Source organism: Salvia hispanica, chromosome 2, assembly GCF_023119035.1.
Source record: "Salvia hispanica cultivar TCC Black 2014 chromosome 2, UniMelb_Shisp_WGS_1.0, whole genome shotgun sequence".
NCBI lineage: Eukaryota > Viridiplantae > Streptophyta > Magnoliopsida > Lamiales > Lamiaceae > Salvia > Salvia hispanica.
In genome coordinates this window covers 7,532,504-7,558,894 of record NC_062966.1, presented here as the reverse complement: position 1 = coordinate 7,558,894, position 26,391 = coordinate 7,532,504, and the positions used below count along the sequence as shown (strand labels likewise).

Genomic DNA, 26,391 nt, shown 5'->3' with positions numbered 1-26,391 from the left:
ACAGAAGGAGTACTATATAATACTCTCTCCGTCCCGGAGTATTAGACTCACTTCTTTTGGGCACATGATTTAAGGAATTGATATTTAAATAGTTAAAGTGGAGAGAGTAAAGTATGAGAGAGGGAAAAAGTAGGAGAGATAAGAGAGAGAAAAGTAGGTGGAGAATAAAATAAGATAGTTGCTTTTTGCTAAAAAAGGAAATGAGTCTAATATACTGGAACATCCCAAAAAGGAAAATTGGTCTAATACCCTGGGACGGAGGGAGTACCATGTTAAAGTTGCGACTGCAAGAAAAGAAGAACATCATAAGTGAACATTTTCACCTTTCCACTTTCAAAATTCTATATATAGAAACCATATATCTTCACCACCCAATTACTTCTCTTCCTTTCTATTCCAATTTCCAACCAAAAGCCATGCTACAAGAAGTTGCTATGGTCAAGGGCAAGCGGAGCAAGCGGCCACGCTCGGCCTCCCCGCTCGCCTTAACCATCGCCAGCACCTCCTCCACCAGCGCTGTTATAAGCGACGCATCGCCTTCTCACTCCAGCGGGATCGCATTAGCACACGACGAGGAGGAGGAAGATATGGCCAATTGCCTAATCCTCTTAGCTGAAGGCAGATTATCATCACAACCACCACCACAACCACCCGCGTCCACAGAAGTTTACCAATGCAAAACGTGTAGCAAGTGTTTCCCATCCTTCCAAGCATTGGGTGGCCACAGAGCCAGTCACAAGAAGCCGAATAAGCCAACAAGCCTAGAAGAAAAGAAGCCATTGAGTGATGAAGACACAAATCTCTCACTGCAAATTTCAAATAGACCGGCGTCGTCCGGCAGCCCCAGGGTCCACGAGTGCTCCATATGCGGCGCAGAATTCGGGTCAGGGCAGGCGCTGGGCGGACACATGCGCCGGCACAGGCCGATTCCGGGGGTGAAGAAGGCGAGGAATCTGTTGTCGTTAGACCTCAATCTTCCAGCACCGGAAGACGATCAACCGGAATCTAAGTTTCCTTTTTCGGCAAAGGAACAAGTCATAGTCTTTGCTGCTTCGCCGTTAATTGATTGCCATTATTAACTGGCAGATTACAGATTTAATTCCTTGTATCCATTCTTTCTTTGCTTACTTTTTTATTTTATTTTTTTAAAAAAACACTTACATTCTTTTTATTGATTCTACCGACTTCACAGGAAAGGTAGTGAAATTCGTTGACACTATTTAATATTCACACGCTCTTGAATGTGGTTGAGTTTTCTACAAATTGCCAAAATAAGTTACTCACGACTAGATTCTCTAAAAACTAGCATTACCTTAATTGTAGAATTCTAAAAGATTATTACAAATCATAAATAGTTGTCAGCATTACCTAAATTACAGCCAATAATTGGTTTTATTGATTATGGTTGCTTGCACTACCACATGGACTATATTAGGTCAGTTCTGTTAATTTAAAACTATAATTGGATAATATAGTTGTTACTATGCCTTGAATCTATATGACTTGCCGTTAGCCCGCTAGCCAAACGGGGATCTCGCTGTATTGGGTCCTATTTCTCATATTGTTCCTAGCCTGTCTTGTGTGCCTATTTATATAGTAGTAGGGCATAAAACTTTGTAACCGCCGCTATCATAAGGCCATCTGCCAAACTCAAACCCATTTTTGAGTATATGTCACACCAAAAAGTAGTTTTACTCCAACCATTTATACCATCTTTAAGTTTACACCATTTTTGAGTATTTCTCTAACAAAATTTTGGAGTAAACACCATATTTGATGTTATTCCATTGAAAAATCCAAAAATGGGTTTGAGTTTGGTGTATGGTTGGAGAAATTATCTACACCAAAAATGAGTTTTGGTATACGATTGGAGATGGTCTAATACAATATGTTCTCATTTCCTGACCGTGGACGTAGCCAACACAACATTGGTGAATCGCGTAAATCTGTGTCTCTTTACGTTTCTGTTTGTTTTGATTGTTCACATTACCCTATTATGTCACAACAAAAGTCATAGAGACATTGGCATAAGTAATTTACTAGTAAAATTTTAATTTTCTTATGATGTGTAATGTTTGAGTCTCTGTCTAAATATGACTACTAATATGATTATATTTTGAGAGTCTTTCTATATTGTGTGTCAGCAATGTTAATTTATTACCGAAAGGTGTATATATTAGGAATAAGTCGTATGTCATTAACGTTTTAGGGATAGTGACAGCAGCCTGCTGGGTTTCATATTCGGATAAATATGAATTATAGAGGTATATATGCGTGTATGCCAGTGGTAGAACGATTAATACCCGAAGCCAAAGATTGCATGAGGTTCAAATCCACCGTGACTCAATTAGACATTTTTAAGTTCATTTAACAAAAATAAAAATTATGAATTATAGATATGATCTGCGCATGCGACTATATGTTGAAGTGTTCTTCTCACTTGCATTCTTGATCTGTGTGAGAGAGAAGATAATTATATCCACTTAAATTAAAAATATGCACATGGAGAAAAAAGATTAAATGAACCTTACATGCATATATGTTTAAGAAATAAGAATTACTAGTATAATGTATTTTTAGTAGGAGAAATTGTGTATTGGTCACATATAAATAGTGATAAGATCTTTGGTCACATATTAATACTGATAAGATCTTAATATAGTTCACTAAAGCTGCTCGATCCAACTACACAAAAGTTAGTATGTTGGGATATAAATATCATTAAATTATTATGGGAGAAAATGACGCGTAATTTACTAAATTTTTCAAACAAGTTTTCACACTAATTAGTGTTGGGTTACAAACCCATCCCACGTCGAATACCAGTATCTATTTCCATCTCATAGCTTAGTATGGTTAAACATTGCTTAGATGGAATATGTTTGAACGAATATGTTGGTAGCTAAATCGATACGGCCAACTTTAGTTGGAGAAACATTAATTTGCTTGGAAAAATGGGCGACGGATACTTACTATGGTAGGAATTAGGAAATAATAATAATAGGGGATATGTGGATTGGATTGAATTATATCCACGTGATGGGTAGTTATTAAAATTCCATGTTTTCTGGGGATCTTCCACAATCACTCATTCAATGTTACTCAGCCTTGTATTAATATAGAAGTAGATCATTTCTTTATCATTTGCCCACTACACTACAGTTATTAGGCACTCGTCTCACCACAACCAAAAGCTAAAATGCACATGCTTCTCTCTCTAACACACACACACACACACTCTTTTGCTTGAAATTAATATCCCTAACTAAACAAACGGTTATATGATTATATTTATCTGCTAATGGACTACCTAATAAATTTGTGAACCCTAACCTAGCTATTGAATTGAATTATAAGTCTTAATTTAACTTGGACTATATAAATGTGGTTATGTATATGCTACTAGATGTGGAAAGACAGCCTATATATGGTCCATTCCTTTCTGTTAAATACGCATTGTGTTTGCTTAAATTAAGGGTGGCTCCGCTGTTGATGGACTACTTATACAATGTGCATCCAATTGGTTGGGTTGAATAAATATATATATATATAGGGATGTATTCAAATCCTTTTCATATCTTTTGTCCTTTTTCCTTCTTAATCCTAGCCCCACGATTTTGTCATCTGACGGTTAGATTAATGCCACGTGTCATTTAATAATGCACATTTTCATTCTAATAATGCACAGCGGCTAATAATGCAATATTATAGACTAATAATGCACATTTGCATTCTAATAATGCACAACGGCTAGTAATGCAACATTATAGACTAATAATGCATTGATCACAACCATCCAATTCAAGGATCCAAGGGCTGAGATTAAGAAGGAAATAGGACACTTAGGGTGCAAAGGAGCCTAACGCACCCCTATATATATATATATATAGGTTTGTGTTAAAATGACAACCCCTCTTAAAATGACAACGTGACAACGCTTATACAAAGAATATTATAAACGCTACACAGCAATATCCAACACGTTAGACAGCAATTTATAGATTGTCATGTCTAACGTGGTGGATATTGCTGTTCAAGAAAAATTGTTGTTTAAAGACCACAAAGTTGCTGCCCGTCTTTTTTGGTTTTTTTTTTTTTTTTTTGCCACGTGGCAGCTTATTATTCGTCCACGTGTACAAATGATTGGCTAGAAATGGTGGTATGGTGTTATTTTAAGGGGTGGTGGCACTCTAACATGCCTCTATATATATATATATATAGGGATGTATTCAGGTCAGAACGCTAAGTATAAGTAAAACTCAAAACACTTGCAGTCCATTGGATCTTATGATCTAACGGTTAGATTAATGCCACGTGTCATCTAATGATGTAGAATTTTAGACTAATAATGTAGCTCGGATAATAATGTAGCATTTTAGTTTAATAATGTACAGTTTTAGTCTTACAATGTACATTTCTAGTCTAATAATGTACCTCGGCTAATAATGTAGATTTTTAGTATGATAATGTAACTAATCACAACCATCCAATCTAATGATCCAAGGGCTGTGATTAGTGCTGTGTTTTACACTAAGATGCTGTAAGGACCCTAACACACCCCTATATATATATATATAGGGTTTTGATCTATGAAGACCAGATTTAAATACAGAAACGCAGAACGCGGTCATACGTAGGGCATTTTTAGGTCATAGTTAGTTTATTTTTAGGTCATGCTAACAAAGCATGACCTAAAATGATCTTAACATGACATAAACTCAAATCTTATAATATGACCTAAAACTGCTTAATTATGACCTTCCGTATTTTTGGTTAATTATTGACCATTAGATCATCTAATCCTAGGGTCAAGATTTGGGCTGCATTTCTTGATTTAAGCACATACTTGTTTTGATCACTCCCCTATATATATATATATATATATATATATATGTATATATGGGTCATATTCTAATGCTTATAGCACCCTAATCCAAAATCAATACTAAATCTCCACCCTTGGATTTTAAAATGAGTGGATGAGATTAAAGCTCACAAATCTCAATAAATAGTAGACAAAATATCAACAAAATGGTAATATCGTCATTATGTTATCATATGATAATTTTCGTGGGTGTTTTTTTATATGAACATTGTGTATTACAAATATCAACAATATGACATTAGAATATCAATACAAGGACAAGAAAATATCAACACATTTTTATTGAGATTGAACATGCATAATATTGAGATTTTGCCTACAATATATTGAGATTTTTTGTTGCATTTGTTGAAAAAAGCTGCTTATCAACATGTACGAAAATTGAAATATAATTTATCAAATTTCATCACCCGAACATCGTCGGAACATATGCAATTGAGATCTCGTTGGAATCCTTATTAAATTATCTTTAATTTGATATATTTTTTGCGAAAAAATAATTTAAATTGAGAGAGTTACGTAAATTTAAAGATTTGAGATGTTTTTGAAGAGAGAGAAAGTAGTTAGTTATAATTACTACATATAGGATTTGACATTAATATCCTTTTAATTTAATTAATAATTATTTAAATTTAAAATATATTACACTTGACATTATATTAACCACGAGATCTTCTAATCTAATGGTTGAAAATTGATCTTAATTTGGGATTGATAATTACTCCCTCCGTCCCCTATTAGGAGTCACTTTACCTTGTGGGACCGGGTTTTAAGAAATGTAAAGAAAAGTTGGTTGAAAAAGTTAGTGGAATGTGGGGCCCATTTTTTTATATTGGTTTTATAATAAAATGTGAGTGAATTGAGTTAATGGAATGTGAGACCTACTTACTATTTATGGTAAAAATGAAATGTGACTCTTAATTAGGGACGGAGTGAAATGGAAAAGTGTGACTCTTAATGGGGGACGAAGGAAGTAGTTAGCAATTGATTACGTCCCTATATATATATATATATATATATATATTCCACCGCCATAGCTGTCTATCATGAAATATATTGACTTCATAGTTGGAAATGTAAAACTCAACAATTCCGAGGCTTCAATTTTGACATTCCATGTCCTCATTTTCAGTCACACTTATATAAAATCACTGTCAGACACCCAATCAATACATTGGAATCATATAAAATCTCATAATAAGCTAAGCTTTATTCCTTACATGTTTGTACAGTTCAGATACCTCAGCTGCCCTCAGAAGCAAATTGACTGTCACACTTGTTTAAATAACATTAACAACCACCCTTCCTTTGCTAAACTTGTTGTAGTTTATTAATGTTCAATTTCATTTGTTTTTATATTACTTCCATTGTTTTTCCTCGGCATCTGCTTACGTATTGTTAGGCCTTCCACAATAGAGACCCGGCCGCAGCTCCACTGCAACGCATCAAACGATCCGGCCGCCTGAGGTTCCAACCTCCATACGGCGCAAAGTTGGGCCGAGCGGTAGTTTTTCGGCACTGTTGTGGCCAGGCGGTGGCAGGGTTGCAATAATTAATTTTTATTTATAATAATCAATTTCATTTTTAAAAATAATGGTTATACTTGAAATTAGACCCATGAATTGGTAGAAGAGTATGTTTGATGGTTCTCTTTACTAGACTCCCTCTGTCATCTTTTTCTTCTATTGCGAGTATTAATGTTAAAATCGGATAGGTAACTGAACGGCAAAACTACCGGTTCATGGTTTAATCAATCGACTAGTCCAACCATAGGTCAAACTGAATTATTGTAGTAGTTTATAAGTTTTTTATTATATCCCTATATATACTTTCGTCCCAATAAATATTAAACATTTATTTTTTCGGCACGATATTTTATATAGTGTTATTTTGTGAGTTAATTAAAAGAGAGAGAAAAAAAAGTAGAGATAATGTTGTTTCCATTTTAGAAAATTTTTCATTTTTAGTGGGACAACTAATAAAGGAAAACGTTTATTTTTAATAGGACGAAGGGAGTATAATATAAGTGTATATTATACAAAAAATATTACTCCCTCCGTCCACGAATAGGAGTCTCATTTCTATCTGGCACGGGTTTTAAGAAATGTTAAAAAAAGTGAGTGGATGAATGTTAATGGAATAGGGATCTCACTTGTATATATTAGTTTAAAATGATATGTGAGTGGAATGAGTTAGTGGAATGTGGAATTTCTTTACCATTTATGGTAATTATAAACTGGAACTCCTATTTGTGGAAGGACCAAAATGGAAAAACGGGACTCTTATTCGTGGACGAAGGGAGTACTTTATTGCATGATTGATACGCTCGGATTCTCCATTGTTTTAAGACAATATTTGTCTGTTTTAAGTGTTAAAGTTGCATTACATGTCCATTATTTGCATATTTTTATCTATTTCAGTATTTTGACGCATTTTGTGCGTAATATGAAAAATAGAGCCTAAAAAGATAGTTAAAATTCGAAAATTTGAAGCCTGGAGCATTCGAGCCAGCCAGCAGTCCACTGAACCTTACTCAGCTGCCGCTGGCGTACATCTATTGTTGTCCATGCGGCCCATCTCGTAAATCGTGCCTAAAAAGAGGAACACGTCCATCGACTGCTGGATCGTGCACGGTGACAGCTTATAGTAGTCCAGAGAGTTCGGGAGGACTCCACAGTGACTGCTGGGATTTGCCCTGCGGTCCCCGGGGAGAGTGCGGCGCAGAAATTTACCTAATTTCTCTCCAAGACTTTCGTAACTAGAATAGAAGATTTAACATATTATGATGCACGACTTCAAGGCTATAAATACCCCCTCAAGCTTAATCAAAGGAACCTTTTGCTGCATATTACACTAGAAAATTATATTTGAGAGTTCCTTCTACTGTTCATCATCTTTCAATCATACTTAGAGTTTGAAGCTTAGAATCAAGAGAAGATCAAGGCTATGAGATTCAACCTTTGGGTTTTATTATCTTAGTTCTTATGTTTTTCATGTTTTCCCTACAAACTATGGGTTTAGATTATTGGTCTATGAGTAACTAAATCAATAGAATTATTCTATTATAGGAATGTGTTAGTAGCAATTTTGATTTATACGGTTCCTATTAATTTAATATCCGTTTTGTTCGTTGTTTGCTTTATTCTAAGTATTGGATAATGTATCATGTTTGAGTGACATATTTTGTGATGATTTATTGGCTTGCAAATTCGAGAGAGGATTTGTATGTTAAAAGAACTAACACTACAATTAATTCCCTTAAAAACTTTAATTGAGTGTGAGAACAACTCGAATCATATTGTGTTTCTTGGAGTTGCTAGATTTAACAAACATTGTGTCGCATGTTCAATATTTATGTGACTCGTTCTAGTAAAGCATGACATGTGCTAGGGTGTTGTAGTTGAGATTTGTATAAACCATAACTGTGAAAGCACATCCCTGGAATTTCCTTGTTCTTTTTAATTGTTTTATTTACATTTATCAGCATTCAAACCCAATCCACAATCGCGTCTTCAAATAGTGAAAGAAGTCTAGTCTTAGATAGCCAGTTTGTGATAGCATTCCATGTGTTCGACATCATGTGCTTATCCTTAGCTATACTGCACCTACCTTGTATACATGTAAATAGTTCTAGTGCTAAAAAATAGTGCATCAATGATAAACAAAAAATATATATTGTAGAATACAAGTCTTGGATTTTAATACATTAAATGCCAAAAAATCAGTTAAAATAAAGTTAATCGAAAATAATACTCCTTCTGTCCCTTAATAGATATTACACTTTCCTTTTTAGTTTGTCCCACATAAAATATCACTTATCCTTTTTTTAGAAAAAGTTCTCTGTCACATAAATATAAATATACTGTTTTCTCTCTTACCTAACACACAAAACAACATCTCCTAAAATCTCATATTATTCCCTAAGTATGTCTATTATGAGACGAAGGGAGTATAAAGCTAATTGAAATCATTTGCACATGCCTCAAATGTCCAAAGATTACTGATCTTTTAAGACCCATAAACATAAATTCCTTATATACTTAGAAATTGCGTCTTGAATACGTTATGTTAGAAAAAAAAATAGGAATCCCGAACTTTCAAAAAATAGAAAAGTAAAATAATAAAACTAAATCATGGAGTAATATTTTAAAAGATCATGCCAAGCATGACTGTATTTACTTACAAAATATAAGCACTTCATTTGTTAGTTTCAATATCCATCAATGATTTTGTAATATGATTTCATTAGTAGTTTAATTTGATCACTATCATTTTGACTTACAACCTAAATTAAATTAATCATTGTATATCTTTCATATTAGAGCTATTTTCACTCTAAATTAGTGCTCAAAGACTTCTATTCCTCATTGAAAATACAAGATAAAATATTGTAAGATGTGACTATAATAAATACTTTTTTCACATATTGAAAAAACAAGACAAAACATTATCAAATGTGCTAACTAACTATAAGCATGGGCTATTATAAAATTCAAATATAATATTTTTCATTTTATGGGCCAACTTTAAACATGAGTCAATTATGAAACATGAGTCATTATGAAATTTAGTACTCCGTCTATCACACCGTAAATGAGATAAATGAGACGTTTCTTTTAAGCACGAGATTTAGAAAAAATATTTAATAGACTGTCACACCGTAAATGAGATAAATGAGACGTTTCTTTTAAGCACGAGATTTAGAAAAAATATTTAATAGACTGTAAAGTAAGACAATGAATAATATAGATATATTTTTCATTTACTTTACTGCTTTTTACAAAACGGATGGAGTAGTAATATTTTCATAAAAAATTATGAATAATTATACTCTATTTGTCCCACAAAAGATGTCACACTTGTGGGACGACACGGGATATTAGGAGGTTTTATTTTTTTGTGTTAAATGGAGAGATAAAATATTATTTTTATATTCATGTGAGAGAGAACTTTTTCCAAAAAATAGAAATGTAACATCTTTTGTGGGACAAACTAAAAAGGAAAGTGTGATATCTTTTGTGGGATGGAGGGAGTAGTATTTTACAATTAAAATAAATTTTAAATCGGTTGATGTGGTTTACCAGCCATAGGTTCATGGGCCATGTCCATATGGCTGGTTTTTTCAGTTCAAATAGGCCTGATTATACTATCTGAATCTGCCGGCCTAGTCTGATTTTTAGAACAATGATTGTAGGTGTTGTGACCGGAGCTAATTATTTGGTTTGCATTGTGATGCCTTAGCAAATAGCAATCATACACACGAGCTAACAGATTTTACAGTAAACAGCAGCACTTACACATGGCGGATCCGAAGCACAAAAGCAGTAGAGGGAAAGAAGCAAATTATCATTTACACTTGTGAACATAAAACACGCCGGTCAGAATGCACACAAAATGTTGTCTGGCTGGCATCATCGTGTCGTGATTCTACGAGCAGCAACCACCACTTGGAGGTGTCTGATGTTCTTGTTTCTGTTTCAAGATATTTCTCTTCACCGTTGATCCTTCTTCCAGCAGTCTTGGCACATCCATTATCTGAGGAAAACGGAAAAACCTCACTTAGCTGACATTAGACGGTAAACTATCTCTTCATCAAACGAAACAGAGACGGAGGTAAAATAAGTTTTCTGGACTCTGATACTTCACATGTTATCTTCGAATAGTTGTCTACCTTCAATGCTAGTTCTGCAAAGCATTGCTCGACGTTTTCTCGAGTTCTGGCGCTGCATTCCAGGAACAGACATCCGAGCTCTTTTGCTAGACTCATCCCTTCTTCCTTGCTTACAACTCGTTCAGATTCCTAAAAGTAAAAAAAAAATCACTTGGTTAGACTGAAAATAAGCAAGATGAAAATCAAATGTGACAGAAGTGTACCAAATTATGCAACACCAACAAGGAACGTGCTCATTGAGAAAATAGAATCATGAACGAAATATAAGTGCTATTTATATCACCGTGGTAGAACAACATATAGTGCCTTGAAATCCAAAGGTTGAAATTTGAAAAGGAAAAGGACTAACCCTATCAACTTTATTTCCAACTAGCATCTTCAAGCAATCCTCATTAGTGGAGTAGAGCTCCAGTTCCTTAGCCCATACATCAGATAAGTTTGTAAATGTATCTCTCCTTGTAACGTCATAAACTACAACGAGATGTCAACCGATTGAAACCATCAAAAGAACACAAAGCAACAGCCGCAGATTTAAGTGAGAAATGTGGAAATTATAGCCATTTATCTTTCTATTCAAATGAGAGCTGAATGAAAACTTTCTCAATCACATTTATGCATTTGCTCCAACGTAGAAGTGCCAATTTCCGGGACGGGTTATCCTTATCCAAGTGATTAACAATAGGATCTTAGTGGATGTCATAGATTGAGATTAAACTATGTAAGACATGAAGAAGGTGCCTCAAAAAAAACCAGAAGAAGAGATAACTGCATTACATGATTTAGCAGAAACAATTACCCATAACAATTGGAGAAAGATAACAATCTGATTATTTCCTATTTCAATAACATTAAAATCTTTAAACAGAAATCCAGCATCAACAAATAAAACATCTCAAGATAAGATTCTCAACCTTGTAAAATTCATTAAACTTTCTCGGTTCATTCATGGCTTACCAAGAATGATTCCATGAGCACCTCTATAATATGAGCTTGTTAACGTCCTAAATCTCTCTTGTCCAGCTGCAAAAGACATAGTAAATTCACTGTTGAGAAGCAAATGACAGAAGCATTGTCATCATACATCTTAATCTTGGAATCGACAAAAAGGGACAAAAATCACTTATCATTGTTTTTAAAATTGATTGAATCAAAGCCAAAACTCTTAAAAAAGTTCTTACCTGTGTCCCAAATGGTAAGCTTCAGTTTCTTCCCGCCAACTGTGAGAAACTTGATCTTAAAATCCACACCTAGATTTTATTCAACTGTGAGAAACTTGATCTTAAAATCCCCACCTAGATTTCAACAAAAGGGTGACAACCACAAAAAACAGAAGTACACAACAGTAAAAAAAAGTGATTCTCATAGGAGTAATTTGGAAATCTTTGACTTAAATAATCTATATAAGCTATAAAGTTGATGGGAATGAGTTCTAGCACTTGGTTAGGAATAAGATTGCGGCTAAAGTTGATGGGAATGGGTTCTAGCACTTAGCTATAAAGCTATAATCATCCACTTATTCAGTGGCTTAGAATTTCAAACACCTACCTCGAGAGCATCAAGTAGTAGTACTTACTTCAGCATTTGCATCATATTGGTTTACGTTAAGATATAAATCTACTCGGAGGTTGCATGAAATGACAACAGCAAATGAAGTAAAGTTCATATAATTTGACCAAAGTAGAAATGCTTGCTACCTACGGAATATTTGCCAAATTTACTCTATACCTCAAACAAGATACAAACAAGGCAACATGATAAAAAAATGTTCACATGTATCAAGCCACAAAGTACCCCCTGTTTCAATCCAGAACAAGAATGCCTAAAGCAATTGAGACAGTTTCTTCTAAGCTACCAAAATAGCTCCAACATCTAACTATCGATGACAAGCAGGAATCACCAAATAAAAAAAAAAAAAAAAAAAATCTAGGATCAAATTCGACAACAATTTTTTTAAAAAAAATTTAACAGATTTTCATTAATAAATTGCATAAATCAGAAATCTGTCAGCTAACAAACTGGAAGGAGTGATCGCAACTTGATTAGAGTGGATGAATTTCATAATTGATAGCGGAGAAATACCTACGGTAGGGGAAAGATCGTCGACTACGTTGGAAATGAAACTGACGAGCAGGCTGCTCTTGCCGACGGCGGAATCTCCGATGAGCAGGATCTTAAACGAGAGATCGTAGTTGCTCTGCCCCTGCCCCGAGCTCCCCATATGAGCACCTGACTTTCTCTCTCTAGAAAGTTACCTTTCTCTCTCTAAATAAGTAGACGAAAAAGCAGAGAAATGTAACAGGAAATCTCTGTGACAGTAGCTATCGACCGTATAGCCGCTCAACAACCACAGCAGTGACAATGCGCAATCAATTGGAGAGAGAGAGGTGGAGACGGCAAGGCTGATATGCCATCACTACTCTTAACTGTCTCTCTCTAAAAAAATATAGCAATGTGATCGATACAGTGCGGGGGCACGCTTTTTTTTTTTTTTTCAATCTGTCGTAGTGTGTTGTTAGCTTAGCTCACGGCTTAGATTAGATTCCCGTTTTTGCGCCAGAGAAATGGCAACCTTGTAAATAAACCATCAGCCGGGGATAATATTTTAAGAGTTGGGAGGTATGATGGACTGGGCTCCATCTGTTTATTTTTTGTAGGACTTTTGTATTGTTTATGAATTTTAGAGGGCCCATATTACCAGGTTTTATTATTTTTAATTGAATAATACAATTTCCCATCGTTACTGGTCGTCGTATTTTTATTATAAATGTCAATTTATTCACAGCACAAGATCAAGAACACATGTTCCACCACCTTCCTTTTTTTATCCAAATAAGCATGGTTTTTCAGTCTCGAATTTGGTAAGTTGGATAGACTGTCAAAATGGAGCCATATCGGTTGACTCATTTGTTTCTATTCTATTTTACAGTCGTAATACATTTGTTTCTATTCTATTTTACAGTCGTCGTAGTAGTAGTATTATTATTATTATTATTATTATTATTATTATTATTATTATTATTATTATTATTATTATTATTATTATTATTATTATTATAACGTAAAAGGCTGTCTAATGTTTTTAAGCCTGAAGTGAAGGCCCTCAACAGAAGAGAACTTTAAAAGCTAAGATAATAAACTCTAATCTATCTAATTATTATTTTCATGGACTCTAATCTGGGCCTAAATAAAGCATGATAATCAGTGGCGGACACAGTAAGAGGGGGTGAGGGGCTTAAGCCCTCCCCAAGAAGTTTTTTTTATGTTTTTTTCTACTTCTAAAATTTTCAAATTTTTTGAAAGCTATCATAAGCCCCTGCCAAATCAATATTGCTGAGGTCTAAATCTATAAAAATTAAATGGTAGATGGGCTGAACTGAATCTGAAATAAAAAGTTGCAGAGAAAATAAATAATGCGGTTGCGCAGCGTGAAGAAGAAGACTCAATTTTAATAAATTTAATATTATTATATTGAAACAAGTGATGAGCTGTCATCTCTTTTAAGTGATGCGGAGGACTTATTTTATTGCCTTAAAATATGTGTATTTTGTGTGAAAGTTTCTTTTTAAACATAACTAGTGTTGACACCTGTGCTATGCACAAGACAAAAAATTTTCAAATATTGAAGATAAATTAATTTAAAATAAAGAATATAGAGTATATAAGTATAAAAATATATTTAGAGATAAGAACTAATTAAAAAAAGTATTTATAATATTATAAATAATTAAAAATATTATAAACAACAACATAAAGATATTTGTACTTATCTCAACCAACTCTCAATGAAACATTTCATATTTTAGCAGATGATTGTATACTCTCTTCGTTCCATAGTAATGGGGGTGTTTCTTTTTGGCACGCAATCTAAGAAAAATTGTGTTAAGTGAGTTAATTAAATAAAGGATAAAGAAAAAATGAAAAAGGTAGAGGGATGAAGGGAGATTAAAGTAAGTGAGAAGAATATGTTGACTTTAATAAAAAAAAAGGAATGACTTCATTACAATGGAACGTATCAAAATAACAAAATGACTCCACTACTATGGAATCAAGCGAGTACTATTTTAATATTTGATACATACAAATAAAGAAAAATGTAATACAACTATTTACAAAAGAAAAAAAAAAGCAAACTATTTGAACAAATAAATAGTTCACCAGTTTTGATTAACAAAACATAAGTATTCATAAATGCAAACAAAAAATAAGAAAAATACTAAATTCAATATTAAACATAAATAAAAATTTTATTTATTTTTTAAAATAAATTCAATATAATAAATAGTAAAAAAATATTTTATAAAGTAATATATCAATTTAATTAATCAATTTATACTCCCTCCGTCCCACAATTAATTACTCCCTCCGTCCCGTTTAAGATGACACGTTTTCCTTTTTAGTTTGTCTCAAATAAGATGACACATTTCATTTTTTGGTAACTTTCTCTCTCCAATTTATACACACAACCACTTTTTTCTCACTCCTATTAAAATATCCATCTTTCTTTACCTCTCTACTTTAATATTTACCTCCACCTTCTCTCTCTCCAATTAAACACTTTAACCAATAACTCCTAAAATCTCATGCTGGCTAAGCAATGTGTCATCTTAGCCGGGACGGAGGGAGTACCATTTATGATAAAAAATGAAGTGTGACAATTATTATGGGACGAACCGAAATGTAAAAGAGTGACAATTATTGTGGGATTGAGTGAGTATTAATGAAACTGTAGAAAAATTTTCAAAACACGAAAAAAATATTTTTTTTAAAAAATGTACTTTATCTTGTCCTACTCTAAATTAATAATTTTCTCCTTCCTAATAAATAAAACATTTCAAATTCTAAACATATATTTAATATACCAAAGAGTAATAAAAAATATTCAAGAAATTAATATACAAATTTAAATATGTGATAATTAATATACAAATTAATATTAACATTTTTATTCTATTTTAGAAAGAGAAAGGCTGGGAATTAAATATAAACGACAAAGGGTTAGTATTGCCAGTTAAAAACACGATAAATAAAGGTATTTTTTGAGGTGATAATATATTAATATTAGTGCGTTTATTCTTCATAATGTCGTACGCACGTCCATCTCAAAATAATTAACCGACAATATTAATAATACAAATATAAAACAATTAGGAAAATAGGTTCACATATTTTTACTATGAAAACTTGTCTTGGATGATAATATCCTTGAATAACTTGAAAGTATTTACGTTTATTACCTCAAAATAAAACGCATCCATATGTTTTAAGTATTCAAAATATATACAAAGTGCAATAAATTAAAATCTTACTTAGAACCTTGCTTTATTATAATGTAATAATAATAATAATAGAGTTTTAACATAAATTCTACTCCCTCTGTTCCATAATAATAGGGGCGTTTTTCCATTTCCGTCCGTTCCATAGTAATAGAGTCATTTCTTTTTTTAGTAAAAGTTAACACATTTTTCCACACCTACTTTACTCTCTCTTACTTTTTCTATCTTCATCTCTCTATCTTTTTCATTTTTCACTTTATTCTCTCTTTACTTAACTCACCTAACACAATTTTTCTTAATCTCCGTGCCGAAAAGTTTTGCCTCCATTACTATGGAACGGAGGGAATAGTATTTAATTAAAAAAATCATTATTTATCTATACTAAACTATTAGAATCCAAATTATATGCCACATTTAAAGGCCCAAAATTAGAGCCCAATTAGTATACAATAGTAACTAATATTCCATGAAACCCTAAATCATTTCTCTCACTCCCCCTCAACGGCATCCTACCCCTTCCGCCGCCGCCTACCTCCTTCATGCGCCGCCGCCTTCCCCTCTCTCTCGCTCTCTCTCTCTCCGCCCGCCCCACCTGCCTCGAAGCACACTTCGTCAGCACGCCTTGCCTCGCCGTCCACCGCCGTGATTCGCCGCCCGCTTTGCTTCCTCCAAACCCGCCGCACTGCATAGCTCGCCCAGCCGCCGTTCCCCACCTTCCTCAGCCTCGCCGCCTTCGTCATCCGTCGCGGCTCGCTGCTGCCCAGCTGCCCTCACACGCCGCGCCACCGTCCTTCCTCATTGTTCCACCGCTAAGTCTCGCCGGCTCTCCTTCCGGCGCCGGCGAATTGAAGTGTGTTGTAGTTTTATTTTTTAGATTGATTTGGTTTAGTTCTTCATGGAACTTATAAGGTTATTTACAGATATTTCAATCTTGTGTGGGAAGCTATTGTTTGTGGTTGTATTGGACAATTAATTGGTCCAATAGCGAATTTTATTTTAGAAGATGCAGAATAAAGAAACCAAATAAAAAATTACACAGTCAGCCATCACTTTCCCGCCAAAAAGGGCAAAACTGACATTAATTTTTTTTTTCCAAAAACTCTCCCTTTATATATTGATAGATTTCTTGATTACTTAGTTTTAAAAAAAGGTTAATTAATTTTAAATTAAATAATATTTCCTTCTTAACTAAAAATTTCTTTTTAATCATAATTCATTTTCTTCCACTATCATCGATGCAAATTTAATAACTGTTTACTGAGTTTAATCTATAATTTCAATTGTTCTCTTTTATTCTTCTTTTTCCAATTTTATGCAAAATTAAATTTTTTTTAATTTGTCATATTTAATTAATACGTGACTATTATATTGGAAATATGACAAAAGACATGCTATGCAATACATTTGTAATTTAATTTGATTCAAGTACTCTATATTATTTTATAGATAATATACGGTACCATTTTGATTATGCATTAGACTAGTTTTATTTATAAATATTAATGCATATCTTATACTAGTATTTGTTACGGATGTTACTTTTCAGATAACACGGAGGTTCAAAATTTATACAGTTTACAATCATATGAGGGGCAATACACGATCATCTATGATTATAAACTAAAACGATCGAAAAATGACCTCTATATTTGGTTATCCGATTATGTATTAATTTTTTTTTTTTATCTCAACTCTCTATCTCTACATATACAATTCAGCCCCTACTAACAAAATTTTCTGCGTCCGCCACTGATGATAATGTCTAGTTTTTTTCAAAAGAGTGAACTACAAAATTGGCCCCTACGTATGATAAGTCGAACGCTAGAGGTACCCATGTTTTAAAAAATGCGTTGTTAGTCTCTACGTATGGGTATAATATCATTTCAGACCCTTTTTCACTATTTTGAGTCTTTTATACCTTTTTCCCTCACTTTTAACCTAAATGAATTCCAAAGGTGTTTTGGTCTTTCTCATTTTTGTTATTATGTACCATGTTTATTTTATATTAAAATATTATTTTCATTTAATCCATAATTATTGTAAATTTTATTAAATTAATTAATTAAAATACTTATCAATAGTTATTATAAGAATAATTTATGTTTTTATAAATAGTACTACCTCCGTCCCCCAAAATTTGCTACACTTTGACCCGACACGGGTTTTAAGAAATGTAATGTAAAGTGAGTTGAAAAAGTTGGTGAGATGTGGGTCCTACTTTTAAAGTATTAGTTTTATAATAAAATGTGAGTAAGAATGAGTTAGTGGAATATGAGGTCCACTACCAAAAATGGTAAAAGTGAAGTGTATCAAATTTTCAGGGACGGATCGAAATGGTAATATGTATCAAATTTTCTGGGACAGAGGTAGTATAATTTTTTTAAAGAAAACCGTAAATTATGTAATAGTAATTTTTTTTTATATATCATATCATCTATTACATGATTTACGGTTTATTTAAAAAAATTACTATTTACAAAACATATCTAACTGAAATAAAAACGTAAATCATTCTTATGATAACTTTTAATAAGTATTTTTATTTATCAATCTAATTAAATTTACAATATTTATGGATTAAATGAAAATAATATTTTAATATAAAATAAATATAGGCATAGTAATAAAAATGAAAAAGACTAAAACATCATTGGAATTACATTTAGGTTAAAAATGAGGAAAAAGGGTATAAAAGACTCAAAATAGTGAAAAAAGATGTGAAATAATATTATATCCATACGTAGAGGCTAACAACGCATTTTTTTAAACATGGGTACCTCTAGCGTTCAACTTGTCATACGTAAGAGTAAATTTTGTAGTTCACTACTTTCAAAAAAAGAACCACCAGAAGCCGTCTCGAAGAAATTGCTGTTGAATCATTGAAATGTAGAATTAATTACGGTGCATGCATCTCTTTCTTGGCAACAAAGGGAGCACACTAAAACATCTGAAATTTCAATATCTGTAACCCCATTTTCTGTTTCAATAGGCCTATATAAAATTCATTGTAGATCTTGAACAAGAATAGCTTCGGAAGCATGCAACAATTACGGAAAATTAGCATGTCGGACGACCTCAATGAAAACTAAACACCAATCCCAAACAGGAAGATAAAGGAAAATCCCAACAAAATGATAAACAAAAATGGCCTTTTCAAGAATCCTCCACCTACACAGGAAAGATTGGTCTCTCCTGCTTTACACGCAGATATACACAGCATACATGAGAGTCACAATCACCAAACCAGCTATTATAGGTAATGCTGATTATGATCTAATTCCACAAATGACAAGTAAATAGAAGATAGTGTAGCACTAATGTCATAATATTTTCATTATTACTGTAACAAAAGACTCAGAGAAAAAGTCACCAATCTACGAACTTATGTCGTAGGCCTGACATATCAAGGGCTCTGACTCCCGCTCTCATCCTCACCAGCTTTCTGTTTTACAACACTATCTTTCTTGGCCTCTGTCATAACACGCCCACTCAGTGGATCAACTGGGCGCATGTCTCTTGGACCTCCTTTCCGTCCCATTGCTAGCATGGGTGGTGGAGGTAACAGGCCTGCTCGAAAGAGAAGGCGCTGGACAGGATCAGAGGGTTGTGCACCAACTGAAAGCCAATACCTGTATGGTGATAGGAGAGATCAGGATAAACGAGAACGTTCATGCATTTTAGTAAACACAAAAACTCTTTTACTATCCGCAGCATCTGGAACAAACCTAAGAAGTTATGATGTCAATGCCAATACTAAATGTCATAACTGACAGTGTTGCAAGATTTGTAGACCAATAAAACTCTTTTAAACGTAATTGGCTTGCTGATGAGCAGCTAAGAGTACATGGACGGAAGTTTCCTATCTCCTCAACTAGCTACCCAAAATTCAAATTTTAAAATCATTTGTGTCAATATACTAAGTACATTTTGGGCAGTTTGAGATTCTCCAATAATTATACGAGGGATGCAAATCAAAGGATCCGTAAAAAGATATCACCAGAAGATTCTTATAAAATACCTAAGTTCGCAATGCACTACGCAACATCCTTAAGATATCAATTTTTCTTCATAACACATAGACATAGTAGATGAGATAGTTGAGATGAATGATGATAAAAAAAATCAAATTTGTTATACTATAAATCCACTTACTTCACTCTATCAAAGTTAACCCCCATCCTTTTACCTCCATCCTGACCTGCATAATTTGCAAATCAAAATTTATTAGCATTTCCTAGATTGAACAGCAGCTGAAATCAGCTTAGCATACGGCGCGTGAAACGAATCTGATGACGAAAATTACAAATAATCTTTGCCGAATTCACAAACAAATGTATTTCAAGTTCGGAATTAAACAGAAAAAATCAAGCATTGCGCATCCTTGCGTAATCAATAACTATGAAATTCTAGGGTTACCAGGTAGGGGATTATAGTATCCCAAGACTTCCAAATGTTTGCCATCTCTCGGAGATCGGCTATCAGCAGCCATCAATCTGTAGAACGGTTTGTTTCGACATCCAAATCTCGACAGCCTCAACCGCACCACCATCTCACTCTCTTTTTCTAACTCCGGAGGGGGGGAACGGAAACCTTCAAAGAGGGTTTTGGAATGGGTTTATATTTTCTGTGCAGATATTACACTAACGAAATAAGCAACGACGTCGTACCACTAGATCTATTTGGGCTTCCTTGTTAGGCCCATAGAATGAGCAGTAATTGGGCCCATTCTAAAACGTTATTCTTAGTCATTCCATTTCTTTCCCATCTTCCTTTCTACTCAGATTTTCAGCAATGGACAGGGAGTGGGGTTCTAAGCCGGGAAGCGGTGGGGCCGCCACCGCCCAGAATGAGGCCATCGACCGACGGGAGCGGCTCCGGCGACTTGCCCTGGAAACCATTGATTTGGCTAAAGATCCATATTTCATGCGCAATCACCTTGGAAGGTAAAACCCTAGAATTTTGGGCGTAGGCGATTTCTTCCTTACTTCGACTTCTTTGACGTGATAGTGTTGCAGCTACGAGTGCAAGCTCTGCTTGACTCTGCACAACAATGAGGGGAATTACTTAGCGCACACACAGGGGAAGCGTCACCAGACCAACTTGGCTAAGCGAGCGGCTCGTGAAGCAAAAGAAGCTCCAGCTCAGCCGCAACCCCATAAGCGCAAAGTTAATCTGAAGAAAGTTGGTAATCGATCAATTCAATTGCTTCCTTTTTACCATTGCCATTTTACTTTGTCGATGAATTGCCGTTTCTCATTTCGCCTAGCCAACTTTTTTCCCCCTTCTTTTCCTCATCGCATAATCTTTAGTTTGTAGAAAGTTATTTTCTGAGGGGTTAGTTTATAATTTATTTGTATCGTGAATTTGGGAATGTATGGAAGCAATAATCCATTTTATTTGAAATTTTCATATGCACTTATGTATGAAGATACCTTTTTCATTGAACAATGTACTAAAATGAGTTAGTGTACTGTGATATAAAATAATTTACACACATTGTAGAATATGTATTATAATTTAGAGAATTTGTTGCTAAGATAGTGAACCATCGTAGCTTCATATATTGTAGTAGCATGTAGTTAAGATATTTTCTTGTTGTGTCAGTTAAAATTGGTCGGCCTGGATATCGTGTGACCAAGCAATTTGACGGGGAGACCAAACAGAGATCACTGCTTTTCCAGGTAGGCGTTTTGTTCTTCTTGTATGTTTTATCATGCAAATCGAAATAGTCATGCTTGATCTTCTAATTGGGGTTTATCAGTTATCACCATGAGCTCATCCTTGTATGCAGTTAGTTCTGTTACTGCTTAGTCTGGCCTTAGCATGGGGCATTGGAGGATGCCATAAAAACCCATACCATTTTATAATCGAAAGCAATTTCAGCTTCTTACTGATTCACGTTAATAGCCAGAAATTAAGTAATGTACTTTCATTAAGAATTTTTATGTATTGGTCATTTCAGATAGAATATCCTGAGATTGAAGACAATACAAAGCCAAGGCATCGGTTTATGTCATCCTTTGAGCAGGTACCTTCCGTCACCGCAGCTAGCTTTATACATAATATATTGAATACAATTACTTACTGATTCTCTTGCTTCCCACATTATTTTTAGCAATGCACTTCTATATAAACTCACGTTACTCTCGATGCAATCTGCAGAAAGTTCAACCGTTCGATAAAAGATATCAATACCTGTTATTTGCTGCTGAACCATATGAAATTATAGCTTTCAAGGTAATAATCCATTCCCAGTCTGAATGCATCATATATGCAATTTACTTACTTGTACTGGTAAGCTCATCCCTCGATCTTTATCTTTTAGGTTCCAAGTATAGAGATTGATAAGTCAACTCCCAAATTCTTCTCCCACTGGGATCCAGACTCGAAGATGTTCACGGTATGTGCCACTTCCTTTGAAATTATGTACCATTGTATTAGCGATACTACAGTTCTAGCCCGCTCCAAGATTAACTGGTGAAGATCGCACGTCGCTGCTATCTTTACTCTTCAGGATCTTATACCTTACACACGTTGTCTTTGTGGGATGTTTGGATGCGCAGTTGCAGTTGTACTTTAAGACAAAGCCACAAGAGGCAAATAAACCTCAACCTGCTCCTGCAGCTAATGGGACAGCAGTTCCTGGTGCCCCACCTAGGCCTTTACCACCACCTCCTCCTCCACAAGGACTGCCTCCGCCACCTCCAACTGGTAATCCTCCTATGCCTCCAACTTCGATGCCTCCTCCTTTAGCCAATGGACCAAGACCTATGCCACCTGGTGGGAATCTGCCTGCCCCACCTCCTCCTCCTGTTGGCAGTGGTCCTATGGCAAATTTTACCCACGGTGCACAAATGGGAAGGCCACCTATGCCACCACCTCAAGGTTTCTTGGGGCAGCAAATGCAGGGTCATGGGATGTACCAACCCCCTCCACCTAACATGGGTTGAACCATCATATCTGCAACACATTCTGTGTAATATTATATGGCAAGCAATCTTCTGGTATAAGGTTGTTTTGTTTATATGACAAAGGCATGGTATTCTGCTACAATTGTGATTGCAGTTTGACGACTTGCCCTTATCTTTAAATCATTTTTGTAAGAAACCATGAGTGAGGATAGATATGGTCCATGATGTATAAGTGCAAGATCTTATGGCTTTGTTAGATGTCTATTAGCCTTACTGAAAACGAAGTGTATTCTACCATCTTAATATTGATTTTCTTCAAGGTGCTCAACTGTTAATGAATTCCTAATTCTGCTGCAATCTTGTTATCCACATTTGAAATTGCATCAAATTGAAGTGTTTATTTGCTAAAGAAATTCGTAGAATATAAGAACAAAATTACAGAGTTGACAGAACAAAATTATTAGTACATTATATACATCATATACAAGATCCACAAATTTTCAGCATATATTCCACTGGCAGCTTTTTTTGGGTTTAAGATTGGAAAACTTGATTTCTTCGTTGGCCGAAAGGACAATGAGATCAGTCAGGCCATCTAACCCGAGACGCCAATTGATGGAAACACCTTTTGAATAAATTCCAGGATGCGTTTTGAGTAAAATGTCGGATCAACATCCGAGATCTTCACTGACTCAAATTGCATGGATTTGTAGGCATGTTCTATTTTTTTGTTATAATGTAATCTTGCAAGATGTCAATGATACCGAAATATAAGACCACATCGTAAACCTCATGAAATGCCTCCATAGCATCATCCACATGAAGTTTCTCTGCTCTTGCTGGCATATTCATCCCATGTTGGATATGGCAGAATGTTGTTTGTACAAGTACAAGGCTTGCATATCTTGTTTTTATGGCCTCAATGTTAGAAAAGTACTATAGTTCTATTACAAGATGGACTTCTGGATTTCAAGTTTTCGATGCATACAAAATCTTCTGATCAGCTTATTAATCCTGGATATGAATTATTTAGAGGTGCCCACGGTTCCGGAACTGATGGTTACGGTTCGGAACCGCCGGTTCCGGTTTCGGAAATTGCCGAACCGGAACCGAACCACGAGGGTGTTTCGCGGTTATGGTTCCGGTTCCGGTTCTAAAACCGCCGGTTTCGATTTCGGTTTTGAACCGGCGATTTTTTTACGGTTTTTCACGGTTTTAAACGATCGGTTTTTGTGGTTCCGGCTTGGTTTCACAGTTTTCCGGCAGATTTTCACGGTTCTGATTTTGAACCGACGGTCAGTTCGAAATTTTTTGAACCTGAACCAAACCACAGTTCAAAAATCGATGATTTCGGTTCGGATAAATTCTCACGGTTTCTCTTCGGAACCGTAACCGGCGGTTACGGTTTCAGTTTTAACCGTCGGTTCGGTAAACCTTGGGCAGGTCTAGAATTATTTGGGTTGCTAAATTTGAATTTTTATTTTCATTGCAGTGCCAAGGCAAATAAGTTTGTCAAATATTTAGTTACTTCCTCTAACCCACCAAGTGTTTTCCACTTTTTTGTCATTTTGGTATGTTCATAAAATATTGTCCACTTTGCTTTTTTCCTTTTTGACAATGTTGTCAAATAGCGGATATAGCGGGGATATGGTGCTATGGCGTGGCGTTCGACAATAGAAACATCATCACCATGCCGATTTATGGCGTTTTTTCGTGGCGGCCACCATGGCGCCACCATATCCCGTCGTGACGTTTATTTTGACTATTTACCTCTAATTTTGACTTTTTTATCTCTAATTTTGATTTTATTTTAAAAAGAGAAATGACTACACTGCTACCGGAAAGTGTCAATATGTTAAAATGATTCTACTATTATGGATTGGAGGGAGTAGTATTTTACATTTCATTTGAGTCATTATTACTTTTCCAAGGGGACTAATATACGGAGGGAAATGCGGAACCATTGAATGCATTCGAAATTATGGATGTATAAGAAACATAGTGAAACCATGGATATATAATCTTGAAATAAATATTGAAACTGAAATTGATACAGAAAAAAAGGAAGAACCGTGACGAAGAGAGAAACAAATTCCTAACCCTCACGGCACAAATTTGTTCATTGTCGTCCCACAATATATAGATGAATATATAAGAGTTCTATTTCAATACAATTCTAAAACAAATAAAATAATCACTGCTTAAATAAATCTTAAATCTAAACAAATGAAATAGGAAATCAAATCCTAACTTACTCAAAATAAAATAAGATAATCATTAGAATAATAAATCAACAAAGATTGGTTTCATATTTTGTACGTATACATAAAGAAGGTGTTCATGTGGCGAGGCGATTGTCTTGAAACGTCTGGCCAAATTGCCAGTCCTGTGGGGCAGCTTGCTCTGTGACGATAGTTTTGCCGTCGCTCAATGTGATTCTAAAGGTTAGCTTCTTTCCAACAAGGGCCGCATTGGTATCCCATCTGTCTCCATAGTTGTGTTTCAATGCCGTCCATTGCATTCCCACTTTCACCTCTACCTTTATTATATCACCAGCGCCACCTACGTTTGTTATTCCGACCATGTTGAAATATTGATGCCCGGTTATTTTGAATCGAATTCCGCCCTCTCTCTTGCATGTAACTCTGTAACCCAAACACAATTAATTAAACTCAATGCTATTGGACAAAGAAAATTGTTATAGTAGGGGTTATATATTCTAAATTTTGTATAAATTAATAATATTCCTATATTTTGTTGTTCTGATAGGGGCTTTTGCACTTCATTTTACACAAAATACCAACAGAACAATAATGTTATAAAATTAAAAATAATAGAAAAAATTAGTTTGGGAAGGGCTTAGCCCTTCCTTAAGCACAGGTGTGTCCGCCCATGGCTATGTTATAATAATGACAACCAACGCAAATCTTCACTTACCTGCGATATTTGACGGGGACGATACCACCCTTATACTCGGCGATCTTGAGAAATGCGGGTTGGGACATATCAAAGTGCTCCTTAGGAGTATTGCACCAACCCTCGCCCCCGCCAGGGCAAAGGTCGGTGGCTGTCACATGCACCGTTGGCTGACCTGGTTTGCACCATTCGCTTTGTTTCCCTTCACCACATTTGATCTCGTAGCAAGCTCCGCATGTCTTCCCACCCTTGAACAATGCTTCGCTCAACGCTGTAGTGTGTGGACCGTATGTTTTCTTGTCACAATCCTCATACCCGCATGCTCCGCCTACACGTACCATCCATCTTTTAGGTGTATCACCTCAAAAAAAAAAAAAGAAAAAAGAATCACCTAGAGTGCCCTCAGGTGGGCCATAGAAGGTTGCATGAGCATCCTTCCATGGTCCAGAATCTTCTGCCTGATGCGCGGGATGAAGATTCCTATGAGGATTTTTGTGTTCAAGCTTATGTTTCGCGTGCGCATGGGCACGTTCATTTTTAGCATGTGGCTTGCTCTCAGCATGTTGCTCGTAGGCCGCTGCAACCATAAAAAATATTATGATTGATGACAAAATTGCTTGTAAGGTAGCTATCGACATTGTGAATAGATAATAAAAAAGTTGAGGAATCAAGTATTTATTTTTATATGTTATAGGTGTGTGTGATTCCACCGTAATAGCGGGGTATATTTCAAAT

At 35.0% G+C, this 26,391-nt stretch overlaps 5 protein-coding genes across 5 annotated transcripts; 2 read left to right on the top strand and 3 right to left on the bottom strand.

Moving 5' to 3' along the window:
• Positions 1–377: 377 nt before the first annotated feature.
• On the top strand, positions 378–1,099 carry LOC125208078 (zinc finger protein ZAT5-like). The gene has a single exon (XM_048107633.1). The coding sequence runs from the start codon at positions 417–419 to the stop codon at positions 1,077–1,079; it is 663 nt and encodes a 220-aa protein (XP_047963590.1). The 5' UTR covers positions 378–416; the 3' UTR covers positions 1,080–1,099.
• Positions 1,100–10,085: 8,986 nt separating this feature from the next.
• Positions 10,086–13,037, bottom strand: LOC125204008 (ras-related protein RABC2a-like). The gene is made up of 6 exons (XM_048102547.1): positions 12,636–13,037; positions 11,735–11,803; positions 11,511–11,576; positions 10,906–11,027; positions 10,557–10,685; positions 10,086–10,420 (listed from the first exon to the last, which is right to left on the bottom strand). The coding sequence occupies exons 1-6, from the start codon at positions 12,772–12,774 to the stop codon at positions 10,313–10,315; spliced, it is 633 nt and encodes a 210-aa protein (XP_047958504.1). The 5' UTR covers positions 12,775–13,037; the 3' UTR covers positions 10,086–10,312.
• Positions 13,038–18,961: 5,924 nt separating this feature from the next.
• Positions 18,962–20,436, bottom strand: LOC125204366 (30S ribosomal protein S16-2, chloroplastic/mitochondrial-like). The gene is made up of 3 exons (XM_048103016.1): positions 20,246–20,436; positions 19,982–20,027; positions 18,962–19,458 (listed from the first exon to the last, which is right to left on the bottom strand). Exons 1-3 carry the CDS (start codon positions 20,376–20,378, stop codon positions 19,233–19,235), a joined length of 405 nt encoding a protein of 134 aa, XP_047958973.1. The 5' UTR covers positions 20,379–20,436; the 3' UTR covers positions 18,962–19,232.
• A 155-nt stretch (positions 20,437–20,591) lies between these two features.
• Positions 20,592–23,068, top strand: LOC125203497 (splicing factor 3A subunit 2-like). The gene is made up of 7 exons (XM_048101849.1): positions 20,592–20,772; positions 20,845–21,014; positions 21,434–21,510; positions 21,792–21,857; positions 21,992–22,066; positions 22,155–22,229; positions 22,393–23,068. The coding sequence occupies exons 1-7, from the start codon at positions 20,621–20,623 to the stop codon at positions 22,777–22,779; spliced, it is 1,002 nt and encodes a 333-aa protein (XP_047957806.1). The 5' UTR covers positions 20,592–20,620; the 3' UTR covers positions 22,780–23,068.
• Positions 23,069–24,867: 1,799 nt separating this feature from the next.
• On the bottom strand, positions 24,868–26,280 carry LOC125203569 (expansin-A11-like). Its single transcript, XM_048101950.1, has 3 exons — positions 26,048–26,280; positions 25,678–25,984; positions 24,868–25,385 (listed from the first exon to the last, which is right to left on the bottom strand). Exons 1-3 carry the CDS (start codon positions 26,241–26,243, stop codon positions 25,079–25,081), a joined length of 810 nt encoding a protein of 269 aa, XP_047957907.1. The 5' UTR covers positions 26,244–26,280; the 3' UTR covers positions 24,868–25,078.
• Between the last annotated feature and the right edge of the window lie 111 nt (positions 26,281–26,391).